Genomic DNA, 26,637 nt, shown 5'->3' with positions numbered 1-26,637 from the left:
CCAAGAAAGCTTTTTATTACAAGAGAAGAATGAAGACATCTCATTTAAATGATGACCCCCATGGGTCAGTATTTTTCCACCTTTTTTTGGTACCAGGGATCAGCTCTCCAAGAACCCCCTCCTTTGAGGGCTGCTTAGTTTTAAAAAGGGTCCATAATTACACAATTCAATATGTATTGTTACTTAAGGTTACAAGGTTACAGCAGGGAGTGGTCAGCATTGCTCTGGAATGGGTGACAATCAACATACCAGGAGTTTAAGAAACACAGCCCAAGACTACAAATGCTCTCAAATAGCCACAGTGCAAAAAAAACATTTTCGGACTGAGACATCATGTGAATGTTTTAAACTATGTCAACAGAGCCCAGAAAAGTAACACGTCAAATTTTTATTAATGTAACAAATTCCTTCATATGTATCTAAAAAACACCATTCCAAGTCCATTCCTGCAGCAGTGGAACCAGCTACCAGTGAACACAACGCTTCTCTCACTTCTCTCTCCTTCAAGCACCATCAACACATAAAGCACCTCAAGTTCCTCAGACCAGTGCCTCCCTTGTAACTATTACAAGTCCTTCTACTTTTTCATTATAGATAAACATACTGAGGATGGTTGCTACACTCCATTTATCATATTGATCTTTTCTTCATAAAAATTCAATACTGCAAAAATACCACATTACGTAAATTACTCAAGCATTTTATTACACTTTAAAAAATATCAATTGTATTTGTAAGGCATAACATTTTCTTCATTCTGTAAACTTTATCTGTTTTATTTACATTCTGTAAATCATCTTAGATCATACCATCACACAAGGGTAATAAAAAAGCCATTTTGTGTTTTTCATGCATTGTGTGGACTTCTTGGTGATTAATGGCTGTACTAAAAAAAGTGAGATCACAGGGATTATCAGAATTACACTGACCTCAGGTTTGTTTTTTATAACTGCCGGTTTGAGGAAAACAGTTCATGCCTTTTGGCTTAAAGTTTACCAAAAATACTTTACAATGACCACCAGAAGCTGAACAAAGTATTTCCCATCTGCAGTACACACCTTGTGGCATCACTCAAAATCATCATATAGCCACGATAACCGACTCCCAATAGAGGGAGCCTTCACCCAAATCAACTGCGTCACGTAGGCAGTACACACAACATGCTGGACCTCACCTATACCTTTTGTGAGCATTTTATCTACTGTATCAACTATTGACATGGTAAACTATCCTGATTTCTTTAAAACTTAAGTTGAATTAGATACATATTTTGATATAAAGTACTTTGAAAATACATTTTTCCACTGTGTTTTGCAGAATTAATTTTAATGTGGGTTTTACTTAAATGGCAAGTTACAGCAAAACTTGGCGAGTTAGGGTTTGATGGTTCTGCTTTAAGATGGAGAGTTTGCAAGCTACCACAGACTACTTCTGTGCAGAGAGAAAGTTCACCACCGCAGGCTATTCTGGAGCAACGAGAGGTTAGCTACAGCCCAGCTCAGCCTTGGTTACCTGTGATTATGGCGGGGTCCATCCAGCTGCCTGACCCGTCCCAACTCAGATTGTGCGAGACACCCCCCGAGCTCGATGGCGCCCCTGTGTGGTTGACACTGGAGGAGGAGGAAGAGGAGGAGGAGGAAGAGGAGTTTGGCAGCCCCCCAAAGTTGATGTTGATGTTCGGTAAGAGAGCTCTCAGGCCGTCCTGCCACTCTTTCACGTTTAAACTTTCTATAGAACTGCTATTTTCTGGAGAAAGAAAGAGAGAAAGATCTCCTTCAGTATAAAAGCTTGCCCCTGAATTCAAACTTGGCAAAAGTAGTCCACATGAATCAAGCCTTTGATTTTATAGCTGTCAAATGTCAAAAAAGTCCTTCTCCTTCTCACAAATCATGTTGTGAAACCGATTCACAATTATTAGGACTACCCTCCAATTTTCCCTTTGCTGCAGAACTATTTTGGCCACAGATTAAGACACGTTACTTCAGCCGGACATTTGATGTGCCCCAGCTAGCAAGCTTACCAGAGACATAAAGAAAGACAAACTACAGCCATTTTCCGACCACTCCTCTTAAAATCCAGGACTGGATAATTAGCCACTACTACCTCCATAGAAGACCTGAGCTCAAATGAATTCGCAAACTCTGCTTAAATAATAAGTATTAAGATTGTATTCACTCCTATTTGTTAAAGTGAGACCTGCGAATTGCACCTCTGCCACTAAACTTCATCTAAACCCAACACGAGTGTCTCAACCCTTGAACTTGAGAGTTCGAGAAAAGCACGAGATGGCAGTCAGTATGGAATTAGATAACTGATCCAAGGCTCTCATCCAGCTGCTTTTTGAAAGAAGCCAGGTACCTTCTTCCATATTCAGTTTTAATTGCACTGCTGCATAGTGCAATAACTGGTGAAGTATGAGTAGTGAATGACACCTTGATGAATAAGAAGAGTCCGTCTTAAAATGATTTAAACAGTTTTCAAATGCCTCTTAAAAGTATTTAAAAAGGCACATAACCCTCAGATTTAGAAAACATACCAACAGGAATTAAACTTCTTTTAGTATAGAGGTAGCGCATAATTTAAGAAAATGGTCTTCCTGATAGACTCAACAAATTCATATGAAGAACTTATGTTTTTTGTAATATCTCCATTTTATACATTAAAACTGATTTAACTGCTGAAGTGACAGACTAAAGAGAGTTTCACAGTTAGGCTGGTCACCGTTTTCTCAATATACAGTAATGTTCATATTTTCATACTCTTGTATGCAAATGGAACATTAAACTTTATAAGACATACATGTTAAATTTCATCGTCTGCTACATCATAACATCTAAAGCACCCCGCAATGTTTAATTGTGTCTTAAGGTGCATAATTGTTTCTCTTTCAATCTGTGTCAAAGGAGCTGTAAAGAATGAAAATTCAAGGACTAATATTCAAAAGGAGAAAATGAAATGATATTCATTAAAACAGTTTAGCAAAAATCTCCTAGCTTTTCTGTGGACTGCTGCATCATCCACTCTCAAAGAATTTAACAGCCCAGTTTTGCCAACTGAAGAAATTGCTCACAGGGAGTAAGGTTAAAAAAGTAACAATTGTTAACTTTTCTACATATACTCCAAATCACAAGACATGGCCCAAATTTTCACACTACTCCAATTCAATTTTGACTTGTCAATGAGAGCTTCACTGATATGCCATGCTACGATGCTTTTAAATAAAACGACCTAGATGCCTTTGATTAAACATTAATAGTGAGATGTCCACGCAGATGTTTGACAAATTATGCATCTGATTAACACACACACAAAACTCTAAAATCCATATCAAAATATTTTGATGTTTCTCAAATGCTTCAGAATTCCTGATTTTCCTGAATTAAACATAACCTAGATAGGATATTCCACGTTGGGCCACTTGCATCTATATTTCAAAGATAAACCATATTAAATAACACAACTAAAATCTCTTACAAAACAGGATTCTATATTTGATTAGCACAAAAAAATCAGAACTCAGGTCTACAGGCTATAAAAAGATCTCTGCAGGAGACACTTTCCATGTGGAAAAGAACACAGAACTCTTTTGATATCTCAGAACATTTCGTGCTTTTTATTCCCTAAATTTCCACTGGCAGTAAAGTTAAATCTAGATGTCAGGACACATGATAAACTCCTGCTCCAGGAGTTGCAAAACGCAGATAACTGCTACTTTAGAATATCAAAACGAACATTTTTCATAGCCTAAAGAACTGCTCTTTCCAAATTCTTGCAATATTTCCTAATTAGAATTAAATACCATTTGTCTACAAAAAAAATGAAAACAGCTTGCACATATAAATATGCATTTACTCCCTCATAACCACAAAAAATCATTGTGTGTGCAATAAATCTGTAATCCACAGTCTCAATATTAGAAGTGTCATAGACACTGATAGTTATGATTGAAGTTAAAATATCCTTTTGAACAAGCAATGAAGGACTTACATGTACCCTTTAATATAATGTTAATACTATTTCTTATTTGAAAGAATATTTCTTTTCGTAGATATTTCTTATCCAATTCTATTTTTGAATTATCCCTGGCAGTTATTTGTCAGGACTCAATCATCTGGCAGTCTCGAAGGCAGTTTTAAATGATTCGGGAACGTCAGCCTGCCTGTCTTTCAAGGCTACACATTTGCTGTTCCTGAAAGAACCAAACGCGTCACAGGAGGCAACTGCCCACTCTGTGCCCATTACAGGCCTTCTAGTTAATTACCCCAATCTGAACACACGCACTTCCGGAAAATAACCAAATCATAGTAAACCATTCGAGGACTCTGACTAGTAAAGGTATTTAATATTGCACTGTGTACGTGCCCCCCTTTATGTAAAGGGCTAAAATAGTTTGCAATACTGCAATCGGAGAGCAGCTGTAAGGTGAAGGAATACAGCACTGTTTGTGAGGTACAGCACAGAAAGAAGCATGCCGAGGAAGTAGAATGCGGCAGAAGCTGATTTCCCCCCCCCCCTGCTTTGGTAAATAAAAATTCAGCGTTTTCACATCATTTAATGTCCCGCAGGTAAATAACACTAACACAAAATGAACGGTGTATTACCCTGGTGCTGACCAGTATCAGCAAGGTGCCTGTAATATGGACATGGCTAATTTCTGGTAACTTTTGCATTAGAGAAATGCAATTTCTTCCCCAACTGAAAACTTTTAGTATTTACAAAATTCAAAAAATAAATCTTATGTAATTGAAACGCAGAAAAGATTCAGACTGTCTCTATGAATTCCAGAGAGGAGGTTATGTGTCAGACCTACACTGAAGTCTCTAAATATCGTATCCTCAATGCTGATCTTCTTTAGACCCAATTTATGCATTTAAAAATCATTCAAAATATGACAAATATAAGGTCTGGACAAAAGGAACAATCAGTGGACAATGATCATTTTTAAGATGAAAATAAAGACGGTCTTATGCCAATTGCACAATGGCAATTAAAAAAAATGATGTGAAAAATTGCAAAGGATTCTCCAAAATGAGTCAGTCTGCCTACCTTCCAAGAACTATTCACCACATAAAGTTCACGGAGTTATGAGATAGTAGAGCTATTGGCTATGTCCAGATACAGTTTAAAACGGGCTCAAAGCAAAGTCCTTATGAGCTTCGTAAAACAGTCAGGATACTTCTGGGGCCATACGGGTTATCTAGTGGACATGAAGACCACCTTATGAAAATAAATTTATATTTTATTGAGTCAATGGATTGAAATTAAACGTCGTAAGTCATCTCAAAGACCCCAATTTCACTGTACCGTGAAAAGTTCTTCTCTTGCAATGCACTACATGAATATACCCCGGACAGAATCGAGGCATTTATTAGAGAGCACAAGCAAATTTAAATTCATAGCTTGCGCATCTACAAATACAGCTGGTATGGTGCAGGGATATGTGGAACCCACTGCCTAAACAGAATTACCATTTTTGACTGAGCATGAAAAGAAGTAGGAGCTTTTGGAATGAAGCTGGTGGAATGTGGGGCCAAGGAGAGCTAAAATTGTTGTGTGCAGGAGCTGCTGCTGAGGCAGACAGTAAGCATGGTCTAAATACAGCAGCTGACTAGTGCTCCCCATGTACTTCCTTATATTATTAATCTCCCTCACACTAGAGGAAAGCGCTAGACCCAGAGTAGCCAGTCAAAACGTATGTGCTCCATTGCAGCCAATCGCTTTGCAGAGCCAGGGCAGCAACAGCCATACATTGACTCCCTCAACAAATCAGAGCCAGCCCTGGACAGAGCTACCTGTGCACAGCGCCTCCAAATCTAATCACGCTTCCCCTGGAAAGACATTTAAAGGTTACACTACAAAGTGCAGACTAGAGGGGAAATGAAAGCACACAAATGTTATACATTACAGATCTCTGATGTGGTTTATCACAATCATTCATTCCTTTACATTCTAGGCTATGCACGTGTGTGAATAGGAATTATGTAAAGTACATTCATCAGTTCCTCAGATGCGAGAACCTAATTTATGTGGCTCCTCATATTGTTTGTTAATACCTGCATTTCACTTTGGCAATTGTATTAAAAGCTTGTTAACACTGCACAGCTGGTATTAAGTGAACATCTAGTAAGTATCCACTTTTTTTTACCGGTAAACAATTCTCAATATTGTTCTTTACAACATTCTCTTTTTAAAATACTTGATGCAATGGAAGCACAGTAACCTAGCAGCGCGAAACCTGCAGACAAAAGTCTTCCTGTCCATGTGTGAGCTGTCTTGTCTCCATAGCCAATGGTGGTCAATGTGATCTGGAAATAAGGTTGGTCACAGAAGACTCATTAAGCTGGTTTCAGAGACAAAGTCCTGACTCATATTGAGCCTTCAGCCAATGAAATTATATATAATATATATATATATTTATACAACACAAAAATTCTCTGATGCATATTATTAGACAGCAGATGTGTGTTAATACTTTCTGCCATGCCTGTGGGCATTTTAAGTGATAACCTGTTGGCATCAAATATATTAAAAGGAAAAGGTCAGAAAAAATGCTGAGTGTTTTAAAACTGCTAAGCAAACTGTGGAGAGTAAACCACAGTTAACGTTGAGCCCTGTGGTTTATCTTAAAGGAATGGATCCATCCTTCAAATTGCCAACTCTGAAAAATACTTTAATATACAATACCATCAACCTGCATGTCTTCAAGTAGGTTTAAATAAGCATTCATTTTAAAACAGAACAAACAAAGAGCAGCTTAAGTTCCCTGCATACTAGACTGGGAAACTGTGCCTCTGTGGGAGTAAATGGGAGCTCACAGCTACCGATCTATCCTTACATACTAGTGCCAATACCAAGGCTTTAAAATGAAATGAGTCCAGTGTCAGCGACAAGGTTAGCACATACTTCCAGTAATCAAATTTGAGAACTTAACACACAGATTATGCAGTTAGAATCTTGATATGTGCGATATCGCTCCATACAGTGATACCTACAGTGCTGTTTGGACAGCCTGGTAATTCAATTGTCCTTGAAGTAGCCTGACAGCTCCCCGACACAAGAGATGCACATTAAAAGAAAAATGGAAATGAATCCTCAAGCCATGAAAAAGTATATAAACACAGACTAGCAACCAACAATCAATCTAGAAATGAACTACAGGTTAACCTCACAAATATTTTCAAGCAGTTTAAGTCTTTACAAATTATAGGGCACTTTTCAGGCACAATCTTGAGGTAATATGTTCATATTGTTTCTGAAGAGGACACACTCTGAAACACTACACAAGTAGATTTTTGTCAGTACTTGTACAGTACTGAAAAACAAATGTTCATGGTGTGGACATTTTCTTATAGGACGCACATTGGGTTACTACACAACTGGTCTAATCACTTATACAGCAAAGATGAAGCAGCAGGACAAAATGGGAAAGTGGGGATTAATTCTTGCCGAGATCACCCCATTTTCAATGTTTCCCAAAAGCAACTCCAGTGGTTAGAACGACAACCTGAGGTGAACCTAGCAGTGTTCATTCTTGATTGCTGGTTAAAATGGCAGGACAAATAGTGAAAACATAAAACCATTAAGAGCTTCTTAAAGGGTTTAATCATCAATCTAAGTTTGCCCTCTGCATTTAGAACTCAATTCATCACCATTGCTTATTTACAATGTTTGAGAGGAGGCTGCTTTTCATCATTATACCATTAAACCGCATACTAATCTATCCTTAATGACACCCACATCTGCTCACTTCTAAAACACTTTCCTAATGCTTAAGAGAATCTGCACATTACTCCTAACCCTGGACAGTTTTGCATGGTGTCATTTTTAAGAAATGGCTTGTACATTAAACCTCATCAGGTGTGTGCTTTTATTTCAGCCCCAAGTGAACTAATTATGCAATTCTGTACTGCATATACCATGTTTATATGTAATGTTCAACTATGAAAAACTCCATGGGCCTGGGAAGTTTGTAATTAATGAAGGACTTAGGGTGTCATATTTCTTTGTAAAGAGGTAAGGGCGGCAAAAGCTGCAAATATTCAATCTTGAGAAACAAGCAATTCAAAAGAAACCAAGACTGATTATATCTAGGTTAGGTTCATTCCCAATAATCTCTCACTATAATAACCACTTAACAAAACAATTTTTACATTACAGTATATACTATAATAAATCAGAAGATACTCAATCTGCACGATAACTGGCTGTGACTTTATTGTAGATATTAGGACTTTCTGTGCGTCTATATGCGTCAACAAAGGAGTGCTGCTTTCTTGCCAGAGGAAGGTCTCTTTGAAGTACGTTTTGGAGCCCACTACAAGACCTTGTTTTGTCAATCAAGCAAATTTTTGTCAAGTAACATTTGTGACTCACATTGGGCCTTTCACTACACACAATACACTGATACACTAAGGTTAAGTATTAGACAATGTTCATCAGGGGTTCATCAGGAAATGCACAAGCCTAAAAATAAAAAGAACAGATCCAATACCTTGTGGAAGAGCTGCTGAACTAGACTGCCATCTTGTGGTCATGTACTTCCTATATACCCCAAGGAATTAATAAACAACCACCAACAGTCTACTCACTCCATTGTGCTCGAACATATTGAAAATCCATCTGCTTATTTGTTCCAACCTTTTTATACACGTGTAGATGTCTGCAGATGCAGACTTCACAAAATGAAAACTTCTTCCGAACATCACAAGGGAAGAAAATCCTAGGAGGGGTCACTAGAGTTAAAACTAACAGGCAACACACACTGCCAGCACAAACCAAGACAAGGCACATGTACGGAAATACTGCAGCATGGTCTCAACTGCTATTATTTTGTAATGCTGTAACACAATATCTAAAACGATAGCTAAAAATATCATTTGCGTTCACTGATCATGAAGCATTTTATAGAATGAAGCAGAAGAAGCATGTTTGTTCATGTCGCTATCCGCAAAGCTTTTGGGCAAGCATGGGGAATGAGTTCTTTAGGTTGTTCATGCATCAGATGCCTGGGGGGAAAGAGAATGGCTTCTTGCTTCCAGATCCCACCAAACAAATACCACGTAACACTGAATTATAATTATCACCAAAAGAATAAGAAGCAATAAAGTCCAGTACACAACTTTCCAATTATTTTAGTATAACTTGACAAAGCCTACATTAAATCTTTTAAACCTTCAGACCAGTTTGCATTTTTATTTTACTTTCACCATCATATCCTGGATAGTTATTCACCATTTCATGTGCAGCACTAGAACTGTGATCGACACCACCTCAAGGGAACATGCAGTATACACATACTGTATCTAAAGCAGATATCCACTGACGCTGTCAGAAAACAGAAGTTCACCATTTTAGATCCGTTTTCATTTTAGAAAAATCCAAATGTTGTTGACAAGAGCAGTAGCCCTTCTTTATAAAAATGGTGTACCAATGCTTCAAAAGTTAAAAAAAGACCTTTGCCCTGCAACACCAAACAGAAGACAAGAAATCGACTAGAATACTTTAATGATGGATATGTAACCTAGGAAGAAACAGGATATTGGACAAAATGGTTCCTTCTCAGCACCATTAAATGAAAAGCTATGTATGTTTTCAAGTATGTATGAAACACTACAACTGAGATCTGTACACTAGGATTTAATGTACGAAATTGAACAAAATGTACACGTAATGAAATGAAAGCAAGAGGTATAATGTCTGCTTACCTGTAATAGGAATTCCTCCTAAGCCCGTACTGTGCTGTGTCGGTAAACTCAAGTCCAAGAAATTGCTATTTGAGGTTGGGTTTGCAGTGTGGTTCAAGTGCATGAGGTTATTGCGTGGGACGCCCATCCAGGGGTACCGGGCTGGCTGGCCGGGGAAGCTGAATGAGTTGTATACTGCTCTGTGCTGGAACTGGGGGAACCGCTGAGGCAGCACGGAGTTGGGGAAGTTGGAAGGCGTTGCGTTGTGCATGAATCCAGTCCCTGGCCCCTTGGCTGAGGGAACGTGAAGGGGATTGTGTAAAGAGCCCGGAGAGAGGGGCGACTGGTCCTGTACTGACAGCTCCTTCTCAATCAGGTCCGCCAGGGCTTTGCGAGTAATGTCAAATGGGTCAAACCCAAGGTCATCCTCTTGCTGCTTGGAGGAACCAAACCCAAAGGCTGCCTGCCAGTCTGTGGATGATGATACTGGTATAGTTTCTAGATCAGGGAGACACAAAAGGTAATATATATATAAATGACAACTTCAGACTGTTTTCTTTAGATTATGTTAAACAAAATTATTAAAGGGTTTGTTCATCCAAGACATTTAAAATTCACAGGATACAAAAACGTGTTCCATCACATTCATTTAAGCATTATAATGGTCTTTCATCTAAATTGCAAGCAAATGGTTCATCTGCTTCATACTAAACAATTTACCTTTAGGGAAACAAGGCATTGCCTACAGAACTTCAGTGGAAAATAAAACTGCATTTCCTTAAGCTCACCAAACATTTTGTATGATCACAAAAGATTAAGTGAAAAGCCTTGCGGCAGTTATACTTTTAAATTCTTCCCTGTTCTGACTTCACTTTTTTTTCTCCCTGATTTTTACAAATTACAAACCTATAAATGCTCAAATAGATTTAAACCTGGAGGTTGACTTAATCAGTTTAGGATTTCCCACAATTCCACTCCTTAGCTGCATTAGCAGTATGTTAATCTTCTAAACAATAAATGTTCTGTAACCTTCGGCAGTTAACTTGATGCTGCCATCATTTGTATCATCAGTAATGACATTTCCAGAAGCAAACTGGCCATGCACCACCGATCCAGTGGATTCCTTTCTTTTGCCACCCTTCAGCCTTTCCACCCCTTTGGTAAAGATTTTTCTTCATCCTATCAGTCCATAAAACATTCACGCCAGATCTTTGTACTCCAATGCAATTTACATGCAGTTGTAAACAAGCTAAATACACTAACCAAAAGGACCAATGCAAACTGGTTGCACCAAAACATCTCAATTGATTACAGCTCGCAGACTTCATGCAGTTATTGCCTGGAAACAATATGCAACCAAACATTGACGTTTACGCTCTGAAAGTTACAGTACCAATAGTTAGGTTTTTCTTCTAATATGAGCAAACGAATACTTGAATTACGATATTGATAAAATGTGTTTTACATTGTACATACTCATTAATCCCATGATCACAAATACAAATTCCATCATTGTAAAGCCAGAGTAAGAATGTTATGAGTTAGCTGTCCTAATACCTATGGGACAGACATCTATGAAGGGCATTGTAATTTTGAGACATCTTTAATTTCTCTGACATTCAAGCATGATATTTTCTGTCCATTGTTCAACCGCTGATAGTGGCAGAAAATCAATTTTTTTAAATTACAAACCTAGAAATTTCTTAAACCACAGCAAGAGAAATCAGAAACTGAAAGGAAAGCCTAAATATTTAATTTAATCAGGTAGAGCAGGGGTTATGGTGTCCTGTACCATGCCAAAAAACGTCAATGACATTTCTGCTGTTGTTTAGAAGAGTAAACATTTCTGAAGTGTAAATGGTGACTTTTAGCCAGATGCAGATCGTAATATGTTAGCACAGTGTCAGTATAGTTAATATATGCATAGTGGTACATAAAAATACAGATCACTATTTACATTACTCAAACATGTAAGAAGTCCGGACAATTCAAAAGTTCGGGCAGTCAAATTTAAAGTCCTGAACATGCATTTACACCTTAAATTAAACAAGAACCTTCAAATACGCAAAGAAAAAAAATTAACTCCATATTCGTAGTAAATCTATGCCTGTAGCAAGAAAATAGTTTACAAGGATCTGTTCTTTAAACTTTGTCAGAACTACACACTTTCTTCAAACGTCAAACAAAAGAAAAGGGGGAAACCACCCATGAGATCTCACCCAGAGCGTTAGGAGATGCAAGGACGTCAGTTTCAGTTACTCTCTTTTACCTCTCACTCTCGCTATGAACATCCATACTGCAGGACATGCTGGGTGTGACGGCCTCCAGGCACAGGCTGAAAGAAACTCTTCACTCAGACTCTATATAGCAAGTACCTGATGTGAAGAGGCTCTGTGGTTCCGGTGCGGTCGGCCAGTCCGAGTTGCTCTGAGGGGAGCTTGGGAAAGGAGCCAGGCCACTGGGAATGGGGTTTGGGTGTCGGAAGTTGCTGTTGTCTGAGAACAGAGACTGCGACTCTGCGGCGGCGCCCTCGAAGGGAGAGCGCGCACTGTGGTTTGACGCACTGATGGGGACCACCAAGGCTGATTTTGTCAGACCAGGTGGGGGCGAGGGGGAATCGCTGCTGGGGATCTGGAGAAAAAGGCATTTTCACTTTGTGTACGAACTGTAACAAATGCACATACGCATACAATAAGGCCAATAACTGCCAATAATACAGGTTATTCTTTAACAAAGGAAACAGTTAAAACACTAAGTCACTTGACTTATGTTTTCAAAAGACAGAACAAACTACGTTGGAATGACTTGTTAAACTTAAAGCTCTGGGGCCTCACGTCTCTTACTGTACCACCAAAATCTTTTTTCTCGAATTAAATTCATGAACACAGGACTTCTGTGGTTCAATTTGCTTGTCACTCGGCCTCAATTCACCTCAGCCTAGGTCTAACCTAAATTTCACTGTCATGAACAAAACGGCTGAAATATGAGATGTTCATATTTTATTGGTCTCCCTTTATGTACCACCCAGTCATAGCGGTTTAGAAACTACAAAGCCATTTTAAGAATACTTTGCAAATGAACACCGTACAGACTACATTAATATATTCTGTACAGTTAACTATTAAGGATAATTATTCTTACCTGTTGTAAATTCTCACCGTTCCCTATATTAAGGGATTCTGGAGGTTTGTCGCTTGGACTGCAAAGTAAAACAAAGGTCTAAATTAAAAATATCTTTTTATCCATGCAATTACTTTTTACAAAAGTAACCATGAAAAACGATATGGATGCCAGTTAGAAGGCTAAACAGGCAATTTTTCAGAAAAATATTTGTGGGAATTTTTTTAAGTTTGTGCTTTAAGGTTGTGCTTTTTTCTCTTTGAGACATCCAAGACATTTTTGAAACACCCACGTGGAATCTGAGAAACTACAGAAATGTAATAAATCAAAGAGCAAACATTTAAAATATTTGGGAAAATAAAGCAATGACGAAGCATTACAGAACATTACTCACAATGCTGTAATGTCACTGCATTTAAAATACCTGTCACATACATTTTTGCTTGTCACTCTGCTCTTCTGGGATATTCTTTTGCAAAACATTTGATAGAGCATATGTAAGGGTGCCGAGTGCTGTTAAAGCAATTTGCTCATCCTAGGAAAAAAAAGCCCTCTGATGTATTACATAATATAATATAATCCCAAACGTGAGGAGTGCTCCCATCTCAGTTGTGGGTTTAGCTGAAACGCATAACATGTTTCCTTACTTTGCATATGGTTAGGCACAACAGCTACCACCTATACAACACACTTCACCTGTGAACGTCCTTCTGCCTTTAAAGCATTCCCTCCTGTGCCTATGTAAGTGAGAAACAGTTCTGACACACTGCTGCTGTTCAGGTACCTGGCAGGGTCACAAGCCGACGAGAAGGGGGAAAGGGTGGTTACTTGCCCCAACTCTGAGTCAGGTCCATCTGGCGTCATGTGTTCTTGATCGGAACAGTTGTCCAAAAGAGGAGGCGATTTCCGATGCTCGATTGCAAGCCCATTTACTGCTTTACTGGAACTCTGTAATGATGGCCATGCGTCTTTGTTGTTACTGTTGGGTCTGTAACGGAAACAAACGCACAAGAGGAAAAAAAAAAGTGTCACTGGATTTGGATCATTTTATAAGCAGGACACAAACGATAAAATTACCATCTACTCTACCATCAAGTCTGTGTGATGCAAAGAAGCGTTATTACACCTTTATTCACTCATCTCACTCTCCGTCTCAAAACCTGTCGCATATTACTGTAACGAAACCTAATAAAGACAAATCCTTCATTACAAATGGATCTCTACTTTAAGAATACTAAGAAAAAGGAGAGCAGGCTCTGGCTAAATATTAGAAATAAGGTAATTTACTAAAATTGTCCATTTCTTCTGGTTCCCTGCAGTGATAAAGTCATATTACAAAAATAGTTCCATGTCCCAACTTAACAACCAGCTGATTTCACTTTATCAACAAAGTAGGTCAAAACTACTTAAATATAAGTAATTAAAAACACTTGCTATGGATTTATTTCCAAAACTTCAGCAAACTAAAAGTAAACTTTGAGCATCTCACCTTCATAATTCTGCCTTAGGGAAATGTACATGACCATCATCAAGTCCTTTTACAGTATGAAACGACTGACAATTGGCCCAATGGTCAACAACACATAAAATCATTTAGTAAAACTATTTCTACAATACCTGTCAAGAACATTTCTTACACCCGACACTAAACTATCTGCTCCCTTTTCAGTAGTGCCATGATCAAATCATTTATTGGGACCACATATAGATTAAAGGAGCAAGTTATGTCTTCTTTCAGCTTATCCAGGTTTTTATGCAGACTGGTGAATGCTGCATTCATAACATTTTATTCTGTAGACAAAAATGATATCCAGACTGTGGGAGTCTGAAGATACAAAATATGCCCCACACAATGTGTAAAAAGATATAAAGATGATGAATAAAATGTCATAGATATGAACATGATTAATCAGTTAAGCTTCTACCATATATCCTGGAAAATTCATACCTTTGCAATGTGCTGGCTTTGCCCTTTGACTTCTCCCCTCCACCTGCTGAGGTTTGCAGGAAGTTAGGGTTCATTTTGTACAGCTCTTGTAGCAATTTCTGTTCGTATTCCTGGTGCTTCCCCGCCTGGACAAAAAGAAATCAAAGACGTCTGCTCAAAGGTTCTGCAATGCAATACGATATTTGTGTTTAACCACAATTGGAACAGCTATCATCAAACTGTGTGGTTTTAGAAAGTGACAAAAAACAGCTTTCAGTAAATTTTCAAATAAATTCTAGAGGAAAAAAGTTCAGTTACCTGCATCTCCTCTTTTGTGAAACTGGCAGCTTCATCTCCCAGTTCATGAAGATACATACAATCTGGTTTGGGACACTGCATACTTTTTAGAAAGTAGCTGCAGTATTTTGTTGTACCTAAAGAAGCCTGGGGCAAAAAAACACAATGAGATGAAGTACAAAACATATCAAAAACAAGAAAGCTATTTCCACAAATAGCACACATAGAAACCTAAAAAAACTGTTTCTATAACCTTATCAAAGACCGAAAAAAATTGAACAACTCAATACGAGAAATGTTTGTTTCACAACAAGAATTACAATACGTATTTACACTGTGGGATCTCTTCCCAAATGCAATGGTATTTTTGCAAGAATCATTTCAGAAATTCATAATCAGACCTTAAATTCCTGGCACTGTGATGTGGCTATTAAACAGAAAGTCTTTTTTGAGTACATCATTGTGCGTAACTTCAGTTTATTGGGAAAGCCATAATACAAAGATCCTGATGTCTGTTGGCTACACGTACCCTTTATCACAGGGCATCTCACTGAGAGTGACTATAGGAAAATGTTGAGTCAAAATCTGATAGGAGATGCTTCCCACTTTTTCAAAACGGGGAGCTTCAAATGTTCTGAGAACTCCTTATTTCTTCATAACTCTAGGGTTACTTTCAGAATTCATGGAAAGATGCTGTTTCCTTATCAACCTGCCACTTCAGAAATAAAATCCTCAGGACAAGAACCTTTAATTTTCAATTCCAAAGGATTTCCTTGTTCTTAGATTTAAGAAACACTACCTCAACTTACCTTGAGGGTTCTACCATCTACTACTACATTGTTGACACACTGTATGGCTCTGAGCGCATCCTCAGATCGAATGTAAGTGACATACGCGCTAGCACTGGGACCCTAAACGCAAGGGAAAAAAGGGAATACATTTGACTTTTGGAAAGCTAATTAACTTTACAATGCAATTTTAATCACCTCTTAACCTCTAAAGCCTACTCTTAACAGTTAACACCCCTAATACAAATAGTCTCTACATGTTTCCACAAGGATGCAATCAGCTATCTAGTTTTCAGTGAAAAGTAGCTCATGTCCAGTATTTTTTATATTCTTACAATAGGCAGAAGTCAATTTGTCATAAATTAACAGGTGAAGAATGCCATGAATTTCATTTATCATTAACAAACCTACAACCCCCATATTAACCTCAAACAGCATATCCGTCACACTGTTAACAACAGTTTGGACCTTTACCTGTGAGCCTGCATACGATGTACTGTTGTTGATGACTACTTTGTGTATTTTCCCAAACTTCCCAAAATATTCTGGCCGTTTTAAAACCTGAAAAAAAGATAGCACAAAACAGGTCATAGTTAAGACTAATAGCAGACAAAGAACAAAGAAAAATATTTACAGAAAATAATATTCCTAGGTTAAAGACTGAAACATTAGGTGCTGTCCATTACCTAAAATGTTCACATGCAATCTCATTTAACTTAGAATTTGCAGAAGACAATTACAGTACCAGTATGTCTTTGAACTGGGGGAGGAAACTGGAGCACCTAGAGGGAACTCGCAGGAAGAAAAACTCCATGCAGACAGCGCCCCAGGTCTGGAATTGAACCCAGGGCCCCACCACTGCAAGGCAGCAATGCTGACCACAGCGCCCCCATGCCACCCATAACGTACATTTGTAAGACCTCAAAATCATGTCCTTTCAAGATCCACCCAATATTACCTTCTGCCCCTGAAAACACCAAATGGTTCCACAATTTATAAGACAAGTAGCAGCTTGTGTGGTTTACTTAAAAGGGAGAGATCCTAAGGAAAGATGTATCAGAATTTAAGAGGATAAAGAATTGAGGGAGACAGGAGTAAGTTAGAACTTCACCACTGGATTCTCCCTTATCAAAAGGAAATCTATCTGGTGTTATGGATTAGATTTAGGAAAAGGAGCTCTGTACTTTCTGTATTTAAGTAAATACTTATACTTATTTTTAAATTAAACAGTTTGTCAGTCTTACTAAAAGGTTGGACTCTTTCTAACATTTGTATGACAAACCTTATTATCTAGTATAAAGATTTATGTGCACTTTGAGTGAATTAGCATGGTGAATGTTATGGTTCCAGTGGAGAAGGTTACAAATATGGGATGAGTTCTACACCTTACACCAACTGTGAAGATCAGTCTGGTAGTTAAACAAACTACCTGTCCTTTAAGCTACCTCTTATCTACCTCCATAATGCTCACGGAAAATTAAAGCTTAGTATTCCTTGAACAGATGGGATATTTTGTTCTTTAAAATTGTCTTGTACTGAAACTAGCCTATAGAATAATATAGAGGCTAACATTCTATAACTATTACATAACATCTATCCTATTACTATTACTTTTGCAACAATACTTGAAGTGATGGAAAATCAATCTGGCATTGTCATTTGACTTGCCCAGTGACCGTTTATTTTGTAGTTGCTAATCATGCGATTTTCTTACTTAGATATAGAGGCACTGACAAATCTAAAGATGTAGTGATATTAATACTATCCTTTTGAAGCGGGAACCACTTTATATTTTTTTAATTTTAACACTTAAATACACAATGGGGTTTCTTTTTATAGTTATTGATCAATAGAAAAAAATGTATTGAGAAAAATAAGCATAACTTGAATCTATATCGCTTAACTAATATTTGTACACTACCTAAATAAAGATTTAGAAGAGATTTATTTATCTAACAGTTATTATATTTTTGAAGTGTTGTACATATTAATTTATGTAGATGTCTTAATGGGCTGCTTTTGACTGACAAATTCTTTATTTGAAAAATTAGGCTATTGTGCATGGTTGTGTATGGTTTCAGATTAATGTTAGCTGATATCAGATCTGTATTGTGCCAAATGTACATGTCCTGATAAAAACTATTTGTTAGAAACATTGATAGCTAAAATAATTTAACAGAGTTAAATTGAATCTTTGCAGATGTGATCAACTATGACTGAACAAGCAAAAAAAACCTTGCTGAAAAAATCAACACTGTGGAAAGTGGAAAGCCGTGGCTTGGTATGTACACACAAACATTAGGAGAACAGTAACCATCAACACACCGCACAACATTAAATAAGCATCTCTGTTAACTGGTTGTCTATATTTGCAGCCAGCCATCACTGATGGGTTTTTGTTCAAGTAGTGCAACTCGATTCGCATGCTTCGGCCATAGCACCATGATAGCAAAAGAACAGCTTCTGGTTAAACAACAATGCCGATTCTAGTCTTTTTAAGATACGTGGCATTTGGAATATGATATGTCGCAAAGAAATGGTAAGCAAGGAAGGGCTGTAGTAGCTGTGCTTTCAGACAGTTCAGTACCAAAGCTACAGTACTGCAGTTTATTGAGATCCTACCACTGCATCCTGCTTTAAAATTTGGCTGATGCTGGTTTTAATTTCAAATATTTATCCAGTTCGCAACAGTCTTTCCCAAAGTCACCTCAGGAGTAAACTGCCGAAAATGGAAAGAAATCACCGATTCCAGGAATGCTCTGTCACTCGAGCTTTTGTCCAAAGAGACGTACATTTGCACCCATTTCACCCATTGGGTTTGTTGCTGAAACAGCTCGGGTGAAATACCTTGTTGGAGGTACAACAGCAGTATTGTAAACCCCTCACTCTACCACAAAACATCCATATCCTCACCACCAATAAACATGGAAGGATGAATTTGATATTTTTTAAAGCTTTCAAACTTGTTTGAAAACTTCATTTATCATTCTTCAGAAAAAGTAAAAAAAAATAGACCCTTGTTTATATCTTCAATAAACACATTAGCATTCCATCCACCATTTGTTGAGACATAATATTTTATTAAATGTCTGAAGGAGAGGACAATCAGATATTTCCTCAGTTTTTACACTAGCATATTGGCACATATGACTAATGCAGAAAAAAAATCATACCCTAAGCACATAAGACAACTCTAGGCAAAAGTGTGCACCTGCTCTCACTCCAAATTTAGGAAGTAGGACACCTCAACAGCTGACTACCAATACTAGGAGATTGTTCCTCGCTTTAAATCTTCTCCAAAAGCTCTGCTTTGTTGAGTGCCATAAGGCACTGAAGGGGAGGTTACATGCACAAATGGCATTCATTTCAAGCAACTATATTAATGCTAGAAATCTGAAGACCTACTGCAATCATTTAAAAGGCTTGTAAATAAGGAATAATAAGGAAGCAGGCTGGTGTTCAGAGCACTTGTTTTTGTGGGTATAAATTATATTAATCCTGTTTGAAATTAGCCTGTGAACTTCCCGATAAAGGCCAACAAAGCACCTTTGAATGAGGAGCAGGTAAAGGTTTATTCCATGCTGAAAGGAAAAGAAAAGACATTTCAGCTGTGGATCCTTCTGCAGCTACCTACTTGACACCTGAAGAAGGCTCCACAGCCAAAACATTGTGTCTCTTTTCTTTTTAGCACGGAATAAACCTTTACATGTTCCTTTGCAGCCTTCGCATGCTGACGCAGCTACCTACTTGAACATCTCTGAATGAGGATGAACCACTTTTTGGAGAATCCACCCCTCGAGATGCAGATATGGAGATGTCCTTTACTACTTGTCTCTTTAAAGAGATCAGTAGATATCAAAGATTCTGGATCAAATTATGGGAATATTCTATCAAATGCATCCGGTAAAGAACATTGGGGAAGTACTGAATAAAAACCTGATAAATGCTTTTTTAGAAGCAGAGACAGGGAAAAAAAGAAACCATCAACAATAATTACCAGGAACATCAGGAAATACCCAAGCTAAAGGGCAAATATAATTCAAGAGAAAATCTGAGTCAGCAAGTTCAAATTCTAACAGCTGTTCCAAGATCTTGGTCTACATGGAAAACTGCCAATTAGTTCAATACAACTTATGTCGAGGACAGCAAGGGTCCTTCAAGAGACAGGAATACTGGCAAATCCAATTGCAAAAAAGAGGAGGGATGAAAGAGCTCCAGTAACACAACTACTTCACAAGAAATCCTCTTGCTCTCTGTCAGCATGTTTAGCAACACAATGGTGACATTTTATGAAAAGTGGAGGGAGTAGTCTTTTCATAAAGTAGGGTCCTTCTTGGTTTGGCCAAAAAATTATTTGGTCATGCAAGATGAAAGTCTTACTGTTGCAACTATTCACAAGCCATTAAACATGGACTTTTTCATATGCTGCAATTTCCAAATGCCTAACCCATGACAACCACAGACTCCTTCAACGGCACATCTTAAAGTTCCTCAAAAACAAAGTCTTCCAAAATCCCTGCCAGAATTCTGAAGATTTTGCTTCCAACTCTGTGGAAACAGAGTTGAACTTCTTTGCAACTGCACATGGTAAAAGACACAGTCATAGTGGGGGAGGAACAGTTACACAACTGGAAACAAAAGATGGTTTGAATGCCCACAACACAACTCCACACCAACTGCACCTCTATGTAAAGGAAAATCCCTGGGATACATCATAACTGCCTGAATAAGCTTCTCAAGAGGTGGTTCAGTCAGGTAAGATGCCTGGCACATAGAATCTTCTTCACTCTTAACCCATTTTCAATACAAATACCAAGGTGCACGTTTTTGTCTACTCAACCAATTCACATTGAAGAACTGATCACAGTTGACAGGATGCTTTGTCCTTTGACTAATTTAAAGTGCTCATAACAGGAGTGTATGCCAGGGGACTGGTGGCTTCTGTTGATCTAAGGCAACATGAGGTAGAAGTGTACGAAAAAGGACCTTCAAAATAATTTGTTTTCCCTGGCAGTCCTGATCAAATCATTGCAGATTTGCCGAAGATGTGATGACATCATGAAGCCAACCACCGCACTGGACCAAACATACACTAGAGGGGTCTAGAGGGGATGTGCATCAAAAGCCCTGGAACTGTGGCTACAAAGCAAAAGGCCAAGTTAAAAAGTGAGCCTCAGAGTCACATGGCTTTGCTTGACCTAAGGATATACCTGACACTATATTCAAGTGAAAGCTGTGCCTCAACCAATGGCAGCACCCCTCAGGAACGCAAATTTCAGGTGTTATGAACAAGGGTCTAAACCACGACATCTGCAAAACATTTTAAAAAATAGTTTACCAAAAATCCTGTCTTATTCTTAACTACTTCTTCAATGCAAATGGTAAAATAATTTGACAACCCTATTTAGGAGTCCTACAAACCATATCAATAACCCTGCTATGTATATCTGGACAAGGATATCTTATGGCAGGGTGGGAGAGTCCAAAATGGATAAAATGGATTTTGAGAATCTGTCTCCTAAATGGTTGGTCATTCAATCCTGAAAATTCTATCATGGGCACGTATTTTTGAAAATGTTACATCAAAAGTGTGAGGGTCAAAAGAAGCAGTGCTTTTCTAACTGACTTTATATGGGATGACTGTCAAGAAAAGCATTACTGGCTTGTTAAGATGTTTATGTGAAAGAGTATTAGAGACAGGGCCCTGTCTCTCTCACACCTGAAGAAGGCTCCACGGCTGAAACGTTGTGTTCTCTTTCTTCTTTTTTTCAGCATGGAATAAACCTATTACTTGTTCCTTTGCAGCCTACGCATGCTGACGCAGCTACCCACCTGAACTACTAGAGTATTATGTTGTTTTTTTAAAAAAAAAAATTAAAAGCATTACTGGAGATTTTATGGCATATTTCTGTGAAGATGAAATGGCAGATTATACTTCACAGGTTAGATTAAAAAACTGTTTATAAGCACATGAACACTATTTAACATTAGTTGTACTTATAAGTATTAGTTATAATCTCACATCTTTATGATACTTTTGAAATTCTGACACTTGTATTAGCTGACATAGTTTTACAATTCAGTACACACTTCAGTACTGTGTATTGGATCCCAGCATTTAAGCCTAGTCTGTTTTTCAAAGTCTCCCCACAGATCTGTGGCAGACAATCAATAAAGGACAATCAATTTACTTCAGGGTATGAAAAAGAAAATGAAATCAACATCCAAAACAACCTTTACAACCACAAAAAAGACTAAAATAATGCCAGTAAACTGTATTAAAATATTTTTTTTAACTTGTGCCCTGGAAACCCAACACACTGCAGATCACACTGTCTATGAAGACATGGAAACCGATCAGAGGAATATTTACTACATCCTCAATTCAGCTGTTTTAGATCCATCTTTTCATTGCACCACATTATAAAACATGGCTTACGTGCGCCAAAGAGGATTGCTAAAGCACTTTTTATCGCCTCTTCTAGAAACTCTCTGATCTCTTAGGTACTAAAATCCAAACTGTCAAAGTGTGCCAAACTGCCTTGTAAGGATGTGGCACGTCCTTAGTTCCAAGATTCTGCTTGTTAATATTCAGGTGAGACGAACACCACTGAGTACTATGGTTAAAGCCTGCAGAACAGAGATTAAGCAAAGCGTGGGGGACGTCACCCACCTCTGGGTCAGCTAGCCGCTGTGAAAGTCCCACCACGAACACCAGGTTCCTCTGCACCACGCGCACGCTGGCCAGGTGCTTGCGGTTCTCCGAGATCTTCTGTTTCCGCTCGTTCTGCTTCTGTTTCTTCTCGTTCTTTATCCTCTGCAGCTCCTCCTGTGAGAGGGGTTTGTACACGGCCGGGTCTTCGGGGTAAGGCTGCAGGAACACACGCGGGCACACAGACCCTCCGTTCAGATGGGCAAAGGAGCATGTGAACCCCAGCAGGGTCACTTAACCAAAGGCCCTTAAAGCAGCAGCTGACCTGGGACAGCGATTTATCATAGGTGCCCCTTTTAGGGTTATTTGTTCTTTTTCTCTGGCATGGCATCCACTTTAAGAATCTACAAATCACAATGGGTCAGATGAACTTAAAATAAATGAGTACAAGACGAGAGTTTTGATTCTGATATCATGGTGGGTTTTTTCAAAAAATTCCCAAACCCTTAGGTAGCACATTGTGTAAACACATTACAGACTTGGAAATTCGAAGTGATGACTGTTTCAGTGACTTAACTCTCGCATCCATTGGGACATAGATATAGATTGCATCTCTATAATATAATGGATATAATGAACATGTTCTTTTGAATATGAATGATGAGCTCAATAAGGTTCATTTAAAACCTTGACTACTTGCATTCTAAAAATTCCTTCCTATGCATCTTCATCTTATACTGTAACCTAAAAAAACACTTACTTAATCTGTATTCTGAATTCCTTTCTTACATTAAGTAAATACCATTATAAAGGTTTAATCTCTGATGAAAAACAGTCTTATTATGAAGTCAATGTAAAGCAACTAATTTCCACTAGTAGTACATTTTGATCCTTACAGTTTCAGGTTTATGTTTTTCAGGCTACACAATTATCTACAATGTTAAAACAACTACAGACAACCTTATTAGGCTTTATCATCACAACAGCTTACTTTGACATGAACAGGTATATACATGTATCTTACAAAGAACACCTTACAGGGATCGTATTTATTTTTACAATGGAGAGTGTCCATGGCTGCTTGGCCTGACTGTCCTCCGAAAGAATTAGATGGTTCTGCTTTTCCTTGAGTTGAGCAACAAGAGCCAATTATTCACAAGCTGATCATTTATAGTAACTTGCTCTTAAAAACACCATAAACCTTAAAGCTTGACTGTATATAGCATATACAATACATCAATGTACATCAGTCCTCAATACATCAAGGTCTACTGTATATTAGATTGTATTTTATTAAAAAGTCATAAACCAAATCATGTTGATGAAACTGTTCTCAAGCAATTTTAAAATCCCAAACAGCAACTTTAAGTGGTAAACCCAGGATGAAGAGATTAAATTACAACACGGATATTTTTGCAGGTTTAAAAATTGCAGTTTAAAATATTTGTGAAGGTGAATAAATGTGCAATGTTTGTACTTTCAAAGTCAAAGCCAATTCAAACAACCTCTATGAATAAAATTAAAGAGAACAAATACCGTCTCCATTCAATGCAATGCTTTAAAAATATTTAAGAATTTCACTGTGTAGCACAAAGATTAATACAATAAAGTTAACGCTGCTCCCTGTCCAAGACTATTAAAGATTTGAACAAATTAAAATAACTAAACATTGCATAATTTGCTAAGGAGATGGAATGTTATAGAACATTTTCCATTTTTATTGCCTCACTTGATGGCATTTAAAAATGGAAGATGGCTTTTAGACCTTATTTTCTGGTTTGATAAAAAATAAAAGCTGTGTGCCTCTCTACTCAGACCCTTTTCCCTCAGATTTGGAAAGGCCTTGTTTTGGTTTCCCAAAAAGCAGAGCCTTTCCACGGGACTGTGGCGTGTCCCGGGCCAAGCATACCTTTCTGCAGGCGGGGCAGAGCCCGTTCTCGTCTGTGCGGATGCGGTGCCAGCAGAAGCGACAGATCTGGTACCCGCAGGTGCAGGGGAAGAAGTTCATGTCGTCGATCTCCAGGGGCTCCATGCAGAGGGGACACTCCATGGGGTCCTCCTTCACCTCGGGACTACGCGACATCCTATGGCACGTCTTGGAGATCTCGCAGCAGAGGAAACGCAGCAGGGCTGAGCGCGGGGCTGCAGGCGAGACAGGAAACACGGGTTGGACACCAGGTCTCGCCAGGCGCCCTGGCTCAAGGCGTCAGAGATTAACTATAATTTCAGCACGAGGGGCAGGCTCTTCTAACGTCACACCCCACTGACTCGAGGTTGGAGGAAGAGCTTTTTTTTGTAAACAAGAAGTCAATCCATTGTTTAATTGTTTTGAAAACATATTCTGAATCACTTGCACTGGTTCAAACAGATAAAAATCACTTCACTAAATGACATGACTTCCTAGACTTAACGCTGCCTGTCAAAACAATTGCCAAAAAGTGTGAAAGGGACAAAGTCACGTAACAAATGTTACATAAATTTCTTCTATATGGCCACAACTGACCACCCCCTGCTCCTCTTCGGGGCTTTCTGACCCAGTACTGAGTTTCCTCTGGCTGACCAGCGAGGGGCCAGAGACCCGGCTGTGAGTACAAGTGTGCACTGGCATTAGAATAGGACATGCCTTAAGACTTCTAAACACCATTTAAATATATAACACACTCAAGTTGAGCATTAATGTGATTTAAAACTTTTAGAAACCTACAACAGTGAAAAAGAAGAATCAAAAGCATCGTAATTCTGCGAGGTGCCATTCAGGAAATAACAGGTTTCCATAGAAAACAATTACCAAAAACAGCACTGCATATTTGGAAGTGCTTTCAAGGTTTATGCAAAAACCTTAAAATTGATGGTTTATTGGTGCTTCTGCTTTTAATATAATGAAGCTATTTTTCTGCCTTTTCAAATGGTATTCTGTATCGGCTACCTGTGGCAATTTGTGCATTTAGAGCAGCCAGTGTTTAAATACAGCACCTGCACAGAAACATTAGCATCAAGAAGGCTTAGTGCAGCACACAGTATGAAGTCTAACAGTGTTAGAAGCTCACAGCAAAATTGGTTGTGCAGGTCGATTTGCCAAATACTTTTGGAATTACAGTATTTACATTCATGCCAATTGATTATGTAACGCTCAGCGTAACAGCACATACTAACCCCCAGCTGCTGCTCAGAAGGGGCTGGTGAAACAACAAGAGACGGATAGACTGATGAGGTTCTGCACTCCAGCTTAGATGACATGTAGCAAGATATTCCAGAATTAAGTAACTGAGTGTTTAACAAAATGGAGGTCATTCAGAATGCTTGCGAAAATGTCTTTTTACATCTTTCTTTCACAGTTGTATGCAATTCTTGTCAATTTGCTTTCTGTCATTGTTGACTGGTGGTTACTGTGAGGCCACTCCTGGACTCCAATGTGGGTCCTCAGGACTTCACCCATGTACCAGTCCCAAAACGCAAGGTTAGTGTGCAGGCCTTTACGCACATATTTAAAGTTAAACCTACAATTATAAAAACTATTTTAGCACTAAGAACCACATAAAAATCACATATTATAAGAAAATGTTTACAACGCTATGTATGAAAACAAGGCAAATAGGTTTTTTTTATACAAAAGTTCCCAGTTGGGGCTACACTCACTGAGGCCGAGTCCCTGATTTATTTTGGGATGGCGTGCCAGATCTCTGGGACAAAAGAGAAGGCCCCAGTGCCAATACAGTGTAAAACAGGGGGGTCCGATCCTGGTCCTGCAGAGCCTGTCTGTGGCTTTTCATATCAACTCAACTCTTGAGACAGCAATAATAATAATTATAATAATAATAATAATAAAAACTTTATTCTATAAAGCGCCTTTAAAGGCGGCTTCTCAAAGCGCTTTACAGGATGACAACAACAACAAATAAAAAGAATACACAAGATAAAACACAATTACAATACACAGAGGAGACTGTGGATGGTGGTACTAAGAAAAGGAGAAGCAGAGGGTTAAAGAATGGAACCAGTTAAGTAAAGACTCTTCTAAAGGCTGAGTCCCTGATTTCTTTTGGCGTGCCAGAGCTCCAGGACGAAAGAGAAGGCCCCAATGCCAATACAGTGTAAAACAGGGGGGGGTCCGATCCTGGTCCTGCAGAGCCTGTGTCTGTGGCTTTTCAATTCAACTCCTCTTGAGACAGT

The 26,637-nt window shown here is 38.4% G+C and overlaps 1 protein-coding gene across 4 annotated transcripts in view; it reads right to left on the bottom strand.

The window, feature by feature from the left end:
* LOC148829393 (CCR4-NOT transcription complex subunit 4-like) overlaps positions 1-26,637 on the bottom strand; it is a 53,168-nt gene that overhangs the window by 8,501 nt on the left and 18,030 nt on the right. The window contains exons 2-12 of one of the 4 annotated variants that reach the window (XM_088923419.1): positions 24,377-24,609; positions 22,489-22,686; positions 16,290-16,376; positions 15,837-15,938; positions 15,049-15,174; positions 14,752-14,876; positions 13,588-13,791; positions 12,825-12,882; positions 12,059-12,314; positions 9,705-10,181; positions 1,513-1,746 (exon numbers count right to left, since the gene is read on the bottom strand). In XM_088923419.1, the coding sequence (XP_088779545.1) occupies positions 1,513-1,746; positions 9,705-10,181; positions 12,059-12,314; positions 12,825-12,882; positions 13,588-13,791; positions 14,752-14,876; positions 15,049-15,174; positions 15,837-15,938; positions 16,290-16,376; positions 22,489-22,686; positions 24,377-24,550 (2,041 nt within the window). In that variant the 5' untranslated portion in view covers positions 24,551-24,609. The remainder of the gene's footprint in view (positions 1-1,512; positions 1,747-9,704; positions 10,182-12,058; positions 12,315-12,824; positions 12,883-13,587; positions 13,792-14,751; positions 14,877-15,048; positions 15,175-15,836; positions 15,939-16,289; positions 16,377-22,488; positions 22,687-24,376; positions 24,610-26,637) is intronic. The other 3 variants (XM_088923420.1, XM_088923421.1, XM_088923422.1) reach the window with 3 other exon arrangements.

This window comes from Atractosteus spatula, chromosome 8 (assembly GCF_055471065.1).
Source record: "Atractosteus spatula isolate fAtrSpa1 chromosome 8, fAtrSpa1.hap1, whole genome shotgun sequence".
Lineage (NCBI taxonomy): Eukaryota > Metazoa > Chordata > Actinopteri > Semionotiformes > Lepisosteidae > Atractosteus > Atractosteus spatula.
This window is presented reverse-complemented; position numbering and strand designations above follow the sequence as displayed.